The sequence below is a fragment of the Mobula hypostoma genome, chromosome 24 (genome assembly GCF_963921235.1).
Source record: "Mobula hypostoma chromosome 24, sMobHyp1.1, whole genome shotgun sequence".
NCBI lineage: Eukaryota > Metazoa > Chordata > Chondrichthyes > Myliobatiformes > Myliobatidae > Mobula > Mobula hypostoma.
The window spans coordinates 24,492,048-24,507,861 of NC_086120.1; the positions used below are offsets into that span (position 1 = coordinate 24,492,048).

Sequence of the window (15,814 nt, forward strand, 5' to 3'; positions counted from 1 at the left end):
GCAGAGAGTCTGGACAAGGTCGGATTGTTTTCTTTGGAGCGGCGGATATTGAGGAGAGATCTGATGGATGTTTGTGGGAGACATAGATACAGTAGACATCCAGTTTCTTTCCCCCAGCATTGAAATGCATTCCAGAGGGCGTGCATTTAAGGTGAATGGGGTGGTAGGGAGTAAATTCTGGGGGGGATGTGTGAGGCAGTTTTTAATACAGAGGCTGGTGGGTACCTGGATTGTGCTGCCTTGGGTAGTTCAAAGTACATTTATGTCACCAATATACAACCCTAAGATTAGTTTTCATGCGGGCAAACACAGCAAATCCAAGAAACACAATAGAATCAATGGAAGACCAGGACCAACAGGACCGACAAACAACCAATATGCAAAAGACAATAAACTATGCAAACACAAAAGAGTGAATGAATGAACGAATAAATAAATCAATAAGCAAGCAAGCAAGCAAGCAAGCAATAAGTATTGGGAACATGGGATGAAGTGTCCTTGAAAGTGAGCCCATAGGTTGTGGGAACGGTTCAGTGATGGGGTGAGTGAAGTTATCCCCACTGGTTTAAGAGCTTGATGGTTGAGGGGTAATAACTGTTCCTGAACCTGGTGGTATGGCTCCTGAGGCTCCTGTACCTTCTTCCTGATGGCAGCAGTGAGAAGAGATCATGGCCTGTGTGGTGGAGATCCCTGATGATTGATGCTGCTTTCCTGTGACAGCACTCTGTATAGATGTGCTCATTGCTGGGGAGGACTTTACCCATGATGGACTGAGCTGTATCTATTACCTCTTGTAGGATTTTGCTTTCAAAAGTATTGATGTTTCCATACCATGCCATGATACTACCAGTTAATATACTTCTCACTACACATCTATCAAAGTTTGTCAAAGTTTTAAATGTCATACCAAATCTTCACGAACTTCTAAGAAAGTAGAGGTGCTGCTGTACGTCCTTCATAATTGTTCTTAAATGCTGGGCCCAGGACAGATCCTCTGAAATGATAACACTGAGGAATTTAAAGTTGCTGACCCTCTCCACCTCTGATCCCCCTATAAGGACAGGCTCATGGACCTCCAGTTTCCTTCTCTTGAAGTCAATAATCAGCATCTTGGTCTTGCTGACATTGGGTGAGAGGTTGTTGTTTTAGCATCACCCAGTCAGATTTTCAATCCCCCTCCTATATCCTGATTCATTACCACCTTTGATTCAGCTTACGACAGTGGTATCAACAGCAAACTTAAATGTGGCACTGGAGCTGTGCTTAGCTGCACAGTCATAAGTATAAAGTGAGTAGAGCAGGGGACTAAACACACAGCCTTGTAGTGCACCTGTGCTGATGGAAATTGTGAAGGAGATGGTGTTGCCATTCTGGGATCTGCAAGAGAGGAAATCAAGGATCCATTTGCACAAAGAGGTATTGAGACTTGAAGCTTATTGATTAGCTTTGACGGGATGATGGTATTGAATGCCAAGCTGTAGTCAATAAATAGCATCCTGATGTATGCATCTTCGGGTTGAGGGAAGACCCAATGAAATGGCACCTGCAGCAGACCAATAGGCAAATAAGAGCAGATCCAGGCGGGAGTTAATATGTTTTATCAGCAGCCTCTCAAATAGTGGATGTATGTGATACTGGACAATAGTCACTGAGACAGGTTACCACGTTCTTCTTGGGCACCGGCGTAACTTAAGCCTGCTTGAAGCAGGTGGATACCTCGGACTGCCGAAGCGGGAGGTTAATGATACCGGTGAACACTCCAGCCAGCTGATCAACACAGGTCTTTAGTATTTGGCCAGGTTCCCCCTCTGGGCTGCTTGCCTTCCGTGGGTTCATCACATGGTGCTGGTGGTAGAGGGAAATACAATGGAGGGGATTCGAGAGGCTTTTAGACAGATGTACTATATTTATGAATGTGCAGGAAATAGCAGCATATAGACATTGTGTAGACAGAAGGGATTAGTTTAGCAGTGCATTTGATTCCTAATTTAACTGGTTTGTTACAACATGGTAGGCTAAAGGGTCGGTTCTTGTGCTCTATATTGTTGAACATACACCAAAGGGACAGGCCCTTCAGTGCATTATGTTTGTGCTGACTATGATGCCAATTTAAACTATACGCCTGCCTGCAGATGGTCTTTGATCCTTCATTTCCAGCCTGTTCGTGTGGCTGTCTAAACGGCTCTTAAACATTGCTATAGTAACTGCTTCCACCACTACCCCTGACAGTACATTCCAGCCACCTAATGCTCTTGTGTAAAATAAAACTTATCAGAAATCTCCTTTAGGCTTTCCCCTTCTCGTCAGAAATCTACGCTCTCTATTATTTGACATTTCCACCCTCAGAAAAAGACTAACCACCTTATCTGTACCTCTCATAATTGTGTCTACTTCTATTAGGTTGCCCTCAGACTCCGGTGAAAACAACCCAAGTTCTCCTTATAGTTCTTAGCTTCAAATTCAGGTAAAGTCCTGGTGAAATTTTTCTGCAGCCCTTCAAAGCCTCTGCATCCTTCATGTATTGTGGTGACCAGAATACTCCAACTGGCCCCAACCAGTGGATTACCCAGCTGCCACGTGACTTCTCAAATTTTACACTCAACCACCCAACCAAATGTGACGTACGACTTTGCTACAACCCTCTCTGTTGTGTTGTCATTTTTAGAGAGCTAGGGACTTGCAGCTCAAGATCACTCTCTACTTTAATACCAAGTTGTCATTTTAAAAAAGATCTAGTTTACTGATGTAGGGGAGGAATTCTGTCCCACTTAGCTGGTCCAAATTATGTGTGATTCCAAACCAGCTCACTTCTATGTCCACCATGCACCCCCCCCCCCAAGTCAGAGGCAATAAATACTAACATTTTACACTTGTCCTGAAGAAGGGATTCTGCAGATTTTCTTGTATTTGAAGTACTGAATTTGCCAGCAATGTCTAGACCTTCTGCACAAATACAGAGAAAGCCCCCGGAATCCCTACAGGTTTCTGAATGGCTTTTTTGAGACAGACACATGGGATAGCACCGCATGGACAAAGCCTCGGGAAAATATCTAAACTCATATCAATACAGTGAATTGCGGTGGCTCAGAAAGAGATCACACAACAGACCAGTGCAGAGGGTTGTATTTAAGAGATTAAATGTCTTTTAACTGAGTTCTAATGATGACGGGAAGGGGAGAGAAGAATAACATGAATCCAAACACTTTGCAAACTGTGGGAGGAATTAATCCTCAAACTTGACTGCAGAGCAGATTAATGCTGCACCATTTGGTTACCAGGTGATTTTTAATGTAATGACAGCAGTCTTGCGAAAATGGCAAGATTGCTCGATGCGATTAGCCTGAGAAGATTCGATTCCTATCCCCTACAGAGGTCAGACTCATGAGAGTTTAGCAGTTGCTTTCATCAGTAGTTACCAGAGAGACTCAGGCCTTTGCAGGTGAACTGCCCAATGTGGCAGCAATTGTCAGGAAGTGGGCAACGTTTGTAGCTCGGCTGCAGTCATTCAGCTGAGAGTGGTAGAAGCTCTGACTGGCACTACGCTTTACAGAGGCGCGGTATCACAGCCAGTCAGACAGCATCGAGTCAGAATCAGATTTATTATCAAAGAGGGTGGTAGCAAAAGGAAGTCATTCAAATAACAACGAGGGCACAGTTGGGGTTCAAATGCAATTCTAGTAACTAAAAGGAAAGTTAATTAGCTTTTGTCTAGTGCTTTTTATAATCCCAGGAAGTCCCATAGTGTTTTACAGAAAATCAGAAACCTTTGAAATATAATTACTGTTCTGGTGTAGGATTCTCCATCTATATATACAATACAAACAGTAATGAAACAAGGGACCTGATCATTAGATTTGCCACCATTGATTAAGGGATGAATACAGGCCCAAGGCATTCTGCAGTAACTCGACTGCTCATCATTAAGGTGAAATTGGTGTGCAAGTGGAACAGGTCAAAAGCTTTAAGTTCCTCAGGGTCAATATCACAAATGACCTGACTTGGTCCAACCAAGCAGAGTCCACTGCCAAGAAGGCCCACCAGCGCCTTTACTTCCTGAGAAAGCTAAAGAAATTTGGCCTGTCCCCTAAAACCCTCACTAATTTTTATAGATTAACCGTAGAAAGCATTCTTCTAGGGTGCACCACAACCTGGTATGGAAGTTGTCCTGTCCAAGACCGGAAGAAGCTGCAGAAGATCGTGAACACAGCCCGGCACATCACACAAACCAATCTTCCGTCCTTGGACTCACTTTACACCGCAGGCTGTCGGAGCAGTGCTGCCAGGATAATCAAGGACATGACCCACCCAGCCAACACACTTTTCGTCCCTCTTCCCTCTGGGAGAAGGCTCAGGAGCTTGAAGACTCGTACGGCCAGATTTGGGAACAGCTTCTTTCCAACTGTGATAAGACTGCTGAACGGATCCTGACCCAGATCTGGGCCGTACCCTCCAAATATCCGGACCTGCCTCTCGGTTTTTTTGCACTACCTTACTTTTCCTTTTCTATTTTCTATTTATAATTTATAATTTAAATTTTAAATATTTACTATCAATTTGTACTCCAGGGAGCGGGAAGCGCAGAATCAAATATCGCTGTGATGATTGTATGCTCTAGTATCAATTGTTTGGTGATAATAAGGTAAAGTAAAGTATCTGGAATACAACTTCACTCTACTACCTCAACTATATTCTTTGGAAGATCACATAATCTCCATTTCTGGAACTCAGCAAAACCGAGAAAGATGAAGGGAGGGGTGGGTAACGTTCTCAATTGACCAGAAATTCAACTGAGTCACCCACATTAAAAGAACAGGGGCATGTCAGAGGCCAGATACCTTGTGGTGAATCAAGTCACCTCTTGGTACGCCAAAGCCTTTCCACCACTTGGAAGCACAAGTCAGCATTATGATGGAACATGTTTCATTAGCCCGGATGAGTGTGAGCCAACGACATTCAAGAGTCTGTGAATCATCTGGGATGAAGCCGCCCAGTTGACTGGAGCATCATTCACCAGCCTAAACATCCACTCCGATGCACAAGGGCTGTATTGTGCAACATCATCACAACGTACTACAGCTGCTCAGCTGGACTATTCCGACTCTCCATCCGAAATCCAAGAACAGCTGCAGTGCATGACTAACTCTTCAGTTTACATACCACCTTGACTTGTAATTGTATCCCAAAACAGTCATTGTTGTTGGGTTTAAATCCTGGAATTTGTCCCATAGTAACACTGTGGGATGACTGTCACCGTACAACCGCAGTGGCTGAAGGAGGTTCATACTCCGTTTCTCAGAGGCTGTTATGTTCAACACCAAATACTGGCCTTAGCAGCAATGCTAATATTCTATGAGACAACTAAAGTACGTCTGGTGATTAGTATCTGGCACAAGAAAAGGCAGTAGCTTGGGAACTGGGTAGTTTCCAAAAAGGGAAATGTCCTGACGACAGGCTCACAACTGTTCCCCAGCAGATAAATGAGCTGCCATTCACTTTCTCTCACCTTCAGAGAGCATAACTGATTGCTCCTGGAGAATGTGATAGGACACTGTGGATGCAGTTTTTCACTGTACCCGATGTTAATACCGGTTGCAAGTTCTGCCCCAAGTTCCAATCTTGGCAAAGAGGATACAAGTACTGAAAAAAAACTGTATCTCTGTACATCCAGCTGGCAAAAGACCAAAACATCATTGAATTTAAGTCAATGCAATCTAGATCCAAGCTTAAAACATAAATTATTAGCTTACCAACTGACAATGTTTGAATTTAGTTTTCAGCAAATTCTGCTAGAAGAGCAACACACATCAAAGTTGCTGGTGAATGCAGCAGGCCGGGCAGCATCTGTAGGAAGAGGTGCAGTCGACGTTTCAGGCCGAGACCCTTCGTTGGTCTCGGCCTGAAACGTCAACTGCACCTCTTCCTACAGATGCTGCCTGGCCTGCTGCGTTCACCAGCAACTTTGATGTGTGTTGCTTGAATTTCCAGCATCTGCAGAATTCCTGTTGTCTGCTAGGAGAGTCTCATTTCAAGGTCATGAGAACAAAATGCCCTTAATACACTAATCAACCACCTAAAACAAATCTGAAACAAGTCAGTTTAGCTCAAATCAAATCAATTTGATTCAACATAAAACTGATTTGATTTATATTCAGATAATCATCCTCAAATCAGGAGCAGGGCAGTCGAATGATCCTGCAGTTCATTCAACCACTTAGTAAAGTCATGACCAATATGATCTCTCCCTCGGCCCCACTTTGCTGCTTGATCCTCATTACAGTTCAAACCTCTGTCTATGTCAGTACAGAAAGTATTCAATGACATAGTTCTTGTATTAGAGAGTTCTAAGGACTTACAAGCCTCAGAAAAGAAATTCCTCCTCACCTCTGTTTTAAATGGATCCCCCTTATTCTGAAACTACAGTATATCTCCCCATTCTGGATCCCTCAAGGGAGCAAAAAACATTCTCTCAACATCTACCTGCCAACCTCCCTCAGAATCTTATGTGTTTCAATAAAATCAGCTCACTGTTCATTCTGTGAAAGTCCAGTAAGTGGAAGAGTGACTCTACAAATGTCACCCCACTTGTTAAGAAGGGAGGGAGGCAAAATATAGGAAATTATAGGCCAACTAGTTGGACTTCAGTGGTTGGCAAGATGTTGGAATTCGTTGTTAAGGATGAGGTTTCAAGGTACTTGGAGATATACAATAAAAAAAAAGCCAAAGTCAGTATGGTTTCCTTAGGGGAAATCTTGCCTGACAAATCTATTGGAATTCTTTGACGAAGTAACAGGTAGGATAGACAAAGGAGAGTCAGTGGATGTTGCTTACTTGGATTTTCAGAAGGCCTTTGACAAGGTGCCACACATGAAGCTGCTAAACAAGGTAAGAGCCCATGGTATTATAGGAGAGTCACTAGCATTGACAGAAGATTGGCTGACTGGTAGAAGGCAAAGCATGAGAGTAAAGGAGGCCCTTTCTGGTTGGCTTCTGATGAATGGTGATGTTCAACAGGGGTCGGTGTTGGGTCCACTACATTTCACATTATATCAGAATCAGAATCAGGTTTATTATCACCGGCATGTGATGTGAAATTTGTTAACTTAGGGGCAGCAGTTTAATGCAATACATAATCTACAAGAGAGAGAAAAAACATAAAATAAAGCATAATAATAATAAATAAACAAGGAAATCAATTATGCATATTGAATAGATTTTTTTAAATGTGCAAAAACAGAAGTACTGTATATTAAAAAAAGTAAGGTAGTGTCCAAAGCTTCAATGTCCATTTAGGAATCAGATGGCTGAGTGGAAGAAGCTGTTTCTGAATCGCTGAGTGTGTGCCTTTAGGTTTCTGTACCTCCTACCTGATGGTAACAGTGAGAAAAGGTCATGCTCTGGGTGCTGGAGGTCCTTAATAATGGATGCTACCTTTCTGAGACACTGCTCCCTAAAGATGTCCTGGGTACTTTGTAGGCTAGTACCCAAGATGGAGCTGACTAGATTTACAACCTTCTGCAGTTTCTGTCGGTCCTGTGCAGTAGCTACCCTCCATACCAGACAGTGATGCAGCCTGTCAGAATGCTCTCCGTGGTACAACTATAGAATAATGACAGAATTGATGACAGAAATGGATGACAGAATTGCTGGCTTTAGTGGCCAAGTTGTGGATGATACAAAGATAGGTGGAGGAAGCAAGGGGTCTGCAGAATGACTTGGACAGTTTTGAAGAACAGCCAAAGAAGTGATAGATGTAATGGTGATGCTGTTTAGTAGAAGGAATAAATGTGTAGACTACTTTCTAAATGGGGAGCAAATTCAGAAATTGGAGTTGCAAAAGGACTCCTAGTGCAGGATTCTCTAAAGGTTAACTTGCAGATTGAGTTCATTTCAAGAGGACTAGAATATAAAAGCAATTCATTTTGAGATGACTAGAATATGAATGCAAGGATGTAATGCTGAGGCTTTATAAGACACTGGTCATACCACGTTTAGAATATTGTGAACAGATTTGGTCTCCATATCAAAGAATGAATGTGTTGATATTAGAGAGGTTTCAGGGGAGGTTTACATGAATAATCTAGGGAATGAAAGGGTTAACATATGATGGCTATGGGCCTGTATTCACTGGAGTTTAGAAGAATGAGAGGGAATCTTATTGAAACCTACTAAATATTGAAAGGCCTAGACAAAATGTATGTGAAGAGGATGTTTCCAATAGTAGGAGAGTCTAGGACAAGAGGGCACAGCTTCAGTATAAAAGGACATCCCTTTAGAACAGAGATGAGGAGGAATTTCTTTAGCCAGAGGGTGATGAATCTATGGAATTCATTGCCACAGATAGCTATGGAGGCCAAGTCATTGGCTATACTTAAAGCAGAGGTTGATAGGTTCTTGATTTGTAAGGGTGTCAAAGTTTACGGGAGAAGGCAGGAGATTCAGGTAGAGAGGAAAATGTCACAATCGAATGGCACAGCAGACTTGATGTGTTGAATGGCCAATTCTGCTCCTATATCTTATGGTCTAAATGACATCCCCTCCATCCAGTAACCAGCCTAGTAAAATTTCTCTGAACTGTCCCTAATGCAAGTGTATCTCTCATTAAAAAAGAACCCAAAACTGCATGTTGGTTGAACCTCAAAGTCCTGTACAGTTGCAGCAGGAGTTTTTTCTACTTCTGTTCACTATCCCTCTTGTAAGAAAGGCCAATATTCCATTTGCTTCCCTAATTGCTATACCTGGATGCTAACTCTCAGTGGTCGACAATGGGGATGCGGTGTTTCACTTCTCTCAGTCTTGGTCAGGCTGCCACCCGGAGTAACAAAGTTCAGTTCAGAACAGGCATTCCCTTCTTGCTGACCTGCACTGGCTCCTGGTCTAGCAAAGAGCCTCAGGCTTCCCTTTCAAAATCACTCCACAGCTTCTCCCCTCCCTTATCCTGCTCTGCAACCCACTCAGACCTCAGCAGCCTCGCACTCATTCACCCCTTTTATCGTTCTACCACAGGTAGTCACGCCTTGGGCTGCCTGAGGCCTGAGCTTCAGAATTTCCACCTAAATCACTCCTCCTTTAAAATATCCACCAAAATGCCTCAGTAGCCAAAATTCTGATCACCGCTCTTGTGTGTTAATTTTTGTTTTGCGTAATGTTACAAATACTTGAAGGTGTTTTACTATATTAAAGGTGATTTAAAACTTGTTGATGTTATTGCCGGCTGTAGGTAGAACACAGCTCTGATTCAATAGATTAGTGATACAATTCAAATGGATCAACAGTGAGGAAGAATTTATAAGCTTGGTATGTATCTCCATGTGTGAAGGAGTGATCCAATTGAAGCTGGTAAAGAAACAAAACACTCGGGAGCAGTACAGGAGACATGTGAGTGGGATGTCGAGTCTGGAAGCACCAATCAGCTGGAGGAACTCGTGCGTGGAGTCAAGTCTGTGAGGAGTGGGGTGGGGTGCAGGAGGGCACTGTCGATATTTTGGGTCAAAACGCCTGCATCAGGGCTTGGGCAGATGGAGAGAAACCTTGTCTTCTACTTAGGGAGCAAGGTGGCGGTAGATTGTTAAAACTCTGGCTGGCCCACCCAGTGATAATGTCAGGAGGCACTTCCTCACAGAAGGGAGAGTGAGACAATGGAACTCTCTCCCAAAAAACCGATACTAATCTGGGGGTGAAGAGGTATTTGGAAGACTGGTATTTATGCATTTTATTAGGCACCTTAAAGGATTATATAGACATGGCAGATAAATGGAAGTGAGACATGTGACGGAGGTGACAGGCTTGAGCAGCCAAATGAACCGTCCTTCTTTGTTAAATGCACAGAGAGAGTGAGCATGAGAATCTCCGACTCCGAAGGTCACAGTAGCCTTATTCATTCAGATTAATTGTTCTAACGAAACAAACTGATCTAACAAAATAGCTTCAATCTTCCACAACTATGGCAGACTAAACAAGGGCTAATTCTGCCATCTACAGACCACATGCAGCATCAGTAAACCCAGACGCATTTCATTCTCCATAGTTACATATTCCGCCAGGAATGTTAAGGAAGATTGAGTTCTGTTATCAGAATCAATGTTTAGAAAGGGATAGTTGAGGCATGTTTTGGGAGTGGTTGGTTTAGGGATTGTTTGATGGGTCAGGTACAGAATGGAGGCTGACACTTTGATAACTATGTTTCTCCCATAATCCTTGGGATACTGCACTCTGTAACCAACTTCCCAACGAGATTTGAATGGCCTTCAATAAACTGGGTATCTCATTGCTACGGCTCATTTATTTTACTCTTTATTTTCTGTGAATTAAAGTGTCACTGCTAAGGTAATTATTACCCACCCCCAAAATGCCCTTCAAGTGAGTGTTTCGTTTGCCCTTCCAAAGGGAATTAACCAGCCACCATATTCCCTTCCCTGAGGGAATGAACCAGATGGCTTTTTTCGAAAATCCAATTATTTTCTGATCACTACTAATGACGAGTTTGCTTTCTGATACCAGGTTATTAATTAGATCGAATTCCACAGCTGCCGTGGTGGAATCTCTGGGTTGTTAGTCAAGACTTTGAGATTTTTCATCCAGAAGCTAGTCCACTATTTTGAGCTGCTGTACATTACTAGCTCAGAGTTCCTCGGTCACTGACATAGCATAGGAAGTGGCCATTCAGCTAGCTTTTTTTTAACCTTTTTCCCTCCAGAGAAGAAGCCCCAGCTTTTTTTTTCCTTATATGTGTATAACATAGAAGGAGTCCATTTCACTGACTCCATTCGGGCTCACAGGGAAATCCTGTTCCATACTAATTTCCCCACAGAGCATTAACTCCCCACATTCCCATTGCCTCCTCTGATTTTACCATTTCCCTACATAGCAGAAGCAATTAACCAAGGCCAATTAACCAACCAACACACACAAAATGCTGCAGGAACTCAGCATATTGCTCAGTGACAAATCTTTGGAAATATTCATGTGAATCACCTCAGATGTTGTTAACGGTGCTATAGAAATACAAGACGCTATTTCAGCAGAAAATGAACAAGTATTGGTGAAGACAGATCAAAATGGGAGGAATTACCTGATTAAAACAACACACTCACACACATACACACACACTCTCTCTCTCTCTCTCACACACACACACACACACACTCACACTCAAAATTATGGCTTGGACAACTAGTCATTGGAGTTGGGATAGTCAACAAGGAGCATCCTAAAACCTGAACGGTCACTGGTTCCAGTGCTCAACTGAGGTCTTGATGGGAATGACGTGACTGGCCCAGTGATGAAGAGGTGGCTGTGCATTTAAAGTTAACCTGAATTTTCTCCTCAAACTATCAGAGGACAGATGAACTGGTGTTCAGGCTTTCTGCTGAAATGTGTGAGGAGCAGTGGGATTTATCACATCAAAGGGTTAACGCACGAAATGTTGGCCAGACTCTCCACTGGATGTTGAGCAGCTCTTCCTAAAACTCTTCAACAAGCATCCAGCAACTGAACAACCTTGGTTTAAACTCGCTCTTACCTCCAGGCTGCCGACACAGACTGAGCTCTGGCTTTTCTTCATTACGCAGATTCCTCGTTTCACTGTTTTCTTCCAAATGAAATGATCTGGATCTTGCCTGGTAAGAGGAGAAACAATGCTTTTACACTTATTTAGAAAAGCATGGCAGAGTGTTATCCCATGAGATACTTTCTCAGTATTTTGTTAAACACCCATTCACCCTCTGTTGGTAAATACCCATTGGATTATCAATGATGGGTGACAATTACAGAATGTCAACAGCACTAACAAGGCAGGCATTGTCCGTCCCTATGAAGTCTGGAGAAAGTCATAAACCTGATTAGTGAAATGTTACAGAATGCAGTGACACAGTCTTAAAACGAGTAAGGACTGCAAATGTTGATTCCTAAAGAGTATTTGTGAACCAGAGTAATCCTTACAAGTGTTCCACTTCTTCAAGAGTTAAAAGCTCGGAATACAAAATGTCAGACGAATCATACATAATTCCTGTGAAATCTTTACACCAGAGGTAGTGAGAAGGTGAAACTTAGAGCCATAAACAGGCATCCATAAGACCACAAAACACAGGAGCAGAGCTAGGCCACTCAGCCCATCGAGTCTGCTTCACCACTACATCAAGGATGATCTATTATCCCTCTCAACCCCTTTTCCCTGTAACCTTTGATATCCTTGCTGATCAAGAACCTATCATCCTCCGCTTTGAACATACCCAATGACTTGGCCTCCAGAGCTGCCTTTGGTAGTAAGTTCCACAGATTCACTGCTCTCTGGCTGAAGAAATTCCTCATCGTCTCTGTACTAAATGGATGTTCCTCTATTCTGAGGCTGTGCTATATGGTCCTAGACTCCCCTACTAGAGGAAACATCCTCCACTCTAACTGGGCCTTTCAATATTCTATAGGTTTCAATAAGATCCCTCCCCGGTCCCCCCCCCCGCATCCATTCTCCTAAACTCCAGTGAGCACAAGTTCAGGGTCATCAAACGCTCCTCCCCTTTCATTCTTGGAAACCTCCTCTGGACCGTCTCCAATGCCAACATATGCTTAGATAAGAGGCCCAAGTGGGGTGTGAACAATGCCTTATAAAGCCTCAGCATTACAACCTTACTTTTATATTCTAGCCTTCTGAAAATGAATGCTAACATTGGATTTGCCTTCCTTACCACAAACTCAACCTGCAAGGTAACCTTTGGGGAATCCTGCACAAGGACTCCCAAGGTCCAACAAATAATCTGGAAGCTGTCTGCAGGAAACTGGATGAGTTTATGAAGGCAAAATGGATGAAAATGGATGCTACGATGAGTTGGGTCTGTGTAATTAATGTTGACATTTGCTTATTTTGCTCAACCCTCTTACAGAGTCCTTGAGAGAATTGCAGTACAATACTTCTCCAACAACTTTATCTCTTCTAGCATAATAATCCTACTCACAATCTGTCATCACAAATCCCTGGGTTATAAATGCCTGATTACAAGACACCCCTACACATGAACAAACTCCCATAATGTAAATTCTAAGGTCCCACATCGGTGCATATCTTCCTTCCTACAAATGAAAACACTAATTCCTTGCTTTCTCCACTTGCAGTAATAGTACTTATCAGTTTTATGTGTTTTTGATGCCACTCATTGCAATACTGTGGAGGTATGGTTACCATTTCGAGTGATTTTTACAAGTTTTTCCACTTACGGACAAATTTGACTTGTAGACATCTGTAAAAATGGAACTAGTTCATTACTCAGGAATGGCCAGCATCAGTAGGGAAGGGTATTCAGTGGGCCTGCAGTGTTATAATGCTTGAACAAGCAACAGTTTCTACACCTTGACTTTCCAATATGATATCAAAACTGAACTCAGTTTTAAAGCTGAACTCAGAGTAATGATTGTCTAGCAGGCCAACTCCTTCATGCCTTCTTGTAAAACAATGGTTAGGGTGTCTTTTATGGCATGATACGTGTGCCAGTTTATCCCTTAGTCTATTTTCCAAATGTGGCCAGGTCCTGGTTACAATGAATTGCAAAACGCAGATTCACAGAGAGGAGTAATGTGGATGGAGGGTGGCTAGCATTGTTGGAATTGAGAGTAATTCATATTCAGTCAGACATCGTAGAAATGCTGTGGTTTCCTGTCCTTTCTCCTGAGTTATCTTGGGGAGTTGGGAGAGGGGATGATTCAGCTGATGTATGAAGCTGTGAGGGCCCCAGAGTGGGCATTCAAGAAAGGAGGATGTTGTTTGGAAGCAGATCAGATGTTTCAATGTGGAATTCAGCTCCGTTCATAACTTCAGGATATCCCAAAGGCCTCTAAGGCCAATTAAGAACTTTTGGAAGTACACCCACTGTTAGATAAATGTAATGAAGGAAGCGTAGCAGTCAATTTTCACCCACGAATAATGATCAGAGGACTGAAGTTTTGGTCTGGAGTTAAATACTGCCTGTGGGAACTTATCCTACTCCTCTTGAAAATTATGTCCATAGCACCTTTCATATCAACAGATGAGGCCAGAAGGACCCTCAGTTTAATGGATTATCTAAAAGACACCATTTCAGTCAAGGCAACCCTCATCAAACTGCCTGGAAAAATGGAATGAATTACTGGAGTGGGAAACTTGCAATCTGCAGTATCTGTTTTGCGATCGTCTCCAGGAGCCTGGGTAAGGGTGACTGCTGCACGCTCTGTAAAACTGACCCAAGGCACAGGTTACTGTTCAGAGGCAATATGATTTGTGCCTGAGGCAGAAACCCACCCTCCGAATCCCAACCATACACAGCACAGGCTACAGGGCGTAACACTCAAGGCAGCCAGGCCAGCTTGCCAGCTTTGAGCTGTCCAAAACAACATGGTGGATAAGGGTCATGGTAGCAGGTTGGGTCCAGCACGCTAGTGTTTCTACTTGCTTAGAGGTTTGCGAAAATTCAGCATGTCATCCAAAATTTAGATAGATGTGTGGTGGAGAATATATTGACTGGTTATATCATGGTCTGGTATAAAAACACTAATGCCTTTGTGTGTAAAAGCTTACAAAAAGTAGTGGATACAGCTTAGTCCATTGTGGGTAAAGCCCACTCCACTATTGAACACATCTACATGGAGCGCTGTTGCAGGAAAGCAGCATCCATCATCAGGGTCCCCCTCCATCTAGGCCACGCTCGCTTCTCACTGCTGCCATCAGGAATGAGGTACCGGGGTAAGAGGACTCACACCACCAAGTTCAAGACCAGTTATTACCCTTCAACCACAGGGCTCTTGAACCAGAAGGAATAATTTCACTCGCTCCATCACTGAACTGTTCCCACAATCTGTGGACTCACTTTTGTGAACTCTTCATCTCATGTTCTCGATATTTATTGGTTATTTATTTATTATTGTTACTATCATTTCTTTTTAGTCTCTTTCTTTCTGCATTTGAACAGTGTGTTGGTTTTTTTTTGCACATTGGTTGTTTGCCTGTCCTGTTTGTTGCGGGCTTTCATTGATTCTATTGTGTTTCTTGTACTTACTGTGATTACTCACAAGAAGATAAACATCAGGGTTGTATATGGTGACGTACATGTACTTTGATAATAAATTTACTTTGAACTTTGAATCCATGCACACAACACATTGGTCCAGAGAAAATGAAATGTATGCTCCACCAAACAAGTTCTAGGCTGGGAATTTTGGGAGTACAATAGTCTTGCGATCATGTATCAAAAGCAAACCATGCTAGATGGTGAATATGTTCGGCTGTTCAGGAGGCACAGGCAAAGGGAGAGACTTAACATTTCAGATTGATGAGCTTTCTTAGGAGCTGAAAGAACTGGAAATATTTTAAGCTACAGAGAAGAGAAAGGGGTGGAGTATGCAAAGTGGAATATCTGAATTAAGAGGAAGACCAGGAGAGGCTCAACGGCATAAATGAGGATTAGGGATTAGTCACCACTGTGATGCCTTTCTTCCCACTATTCCTGCCTCTGAGGTCTACATCCCAACGTGAACTCAGTGATTGTAGAAGTATGTTCACGAGGTTCTCTAGCATGGTGGATATCCCAACAAGAATTTAGAAAGAGGACCTCAGCTACTCTATTCCCAATGCCGGTTTCCTACCTGAGATTGGAGAAGAGAACAGAGTTGTATGTAGCTGAAGGGTTAGCTCATTCCAGTCAGCTCTGGTGGTGTAAGGATGATTCATACAGTTTCCAGCTCACTTAACTTCAGTCTCAGAGTGAGGCATCACTGGCAACCGCCAGTACTTAATACTTGTTGTTAGGGAGAAGGTTGAGAAGGCACTTCTGAAGCAGGTGAGAGCTGACCACTC

The 15,814-nt window shown here is 42.9% G+C and overlaps 1 protein-coding gene across 4 annotated transcripts in view; it reads right to left on the reverse strand.

Annotated features, from left to right (window-relative positions):
• LOC134337366 (3',5'-cyclic-AMP phosphodiesterase 4C-like) overlaps window positions 1–15,814 on the reverse strand; it is a 285,269-nt gene that overhangs the window by 240,066 nt on the left and 29,389 nt on the right. For all 4 annotated transcript variants that reach the window (XM_063032307.1, XM_063032306.1, XM_063032308.1 and 1 more), the window contains one exon: window positions 11,519–11,615. In XM_063032307.1, coding sequence (XP_062888377.1) covers window positions 11,519–11,560 — 42 coding nt within the window. In that variant the 5' untranslated portion in view covers window positions 11,561–11,615. The remainder of the gene's footprint in view (window positions 1–11,518; window positions 11,616–15,814) is intronic.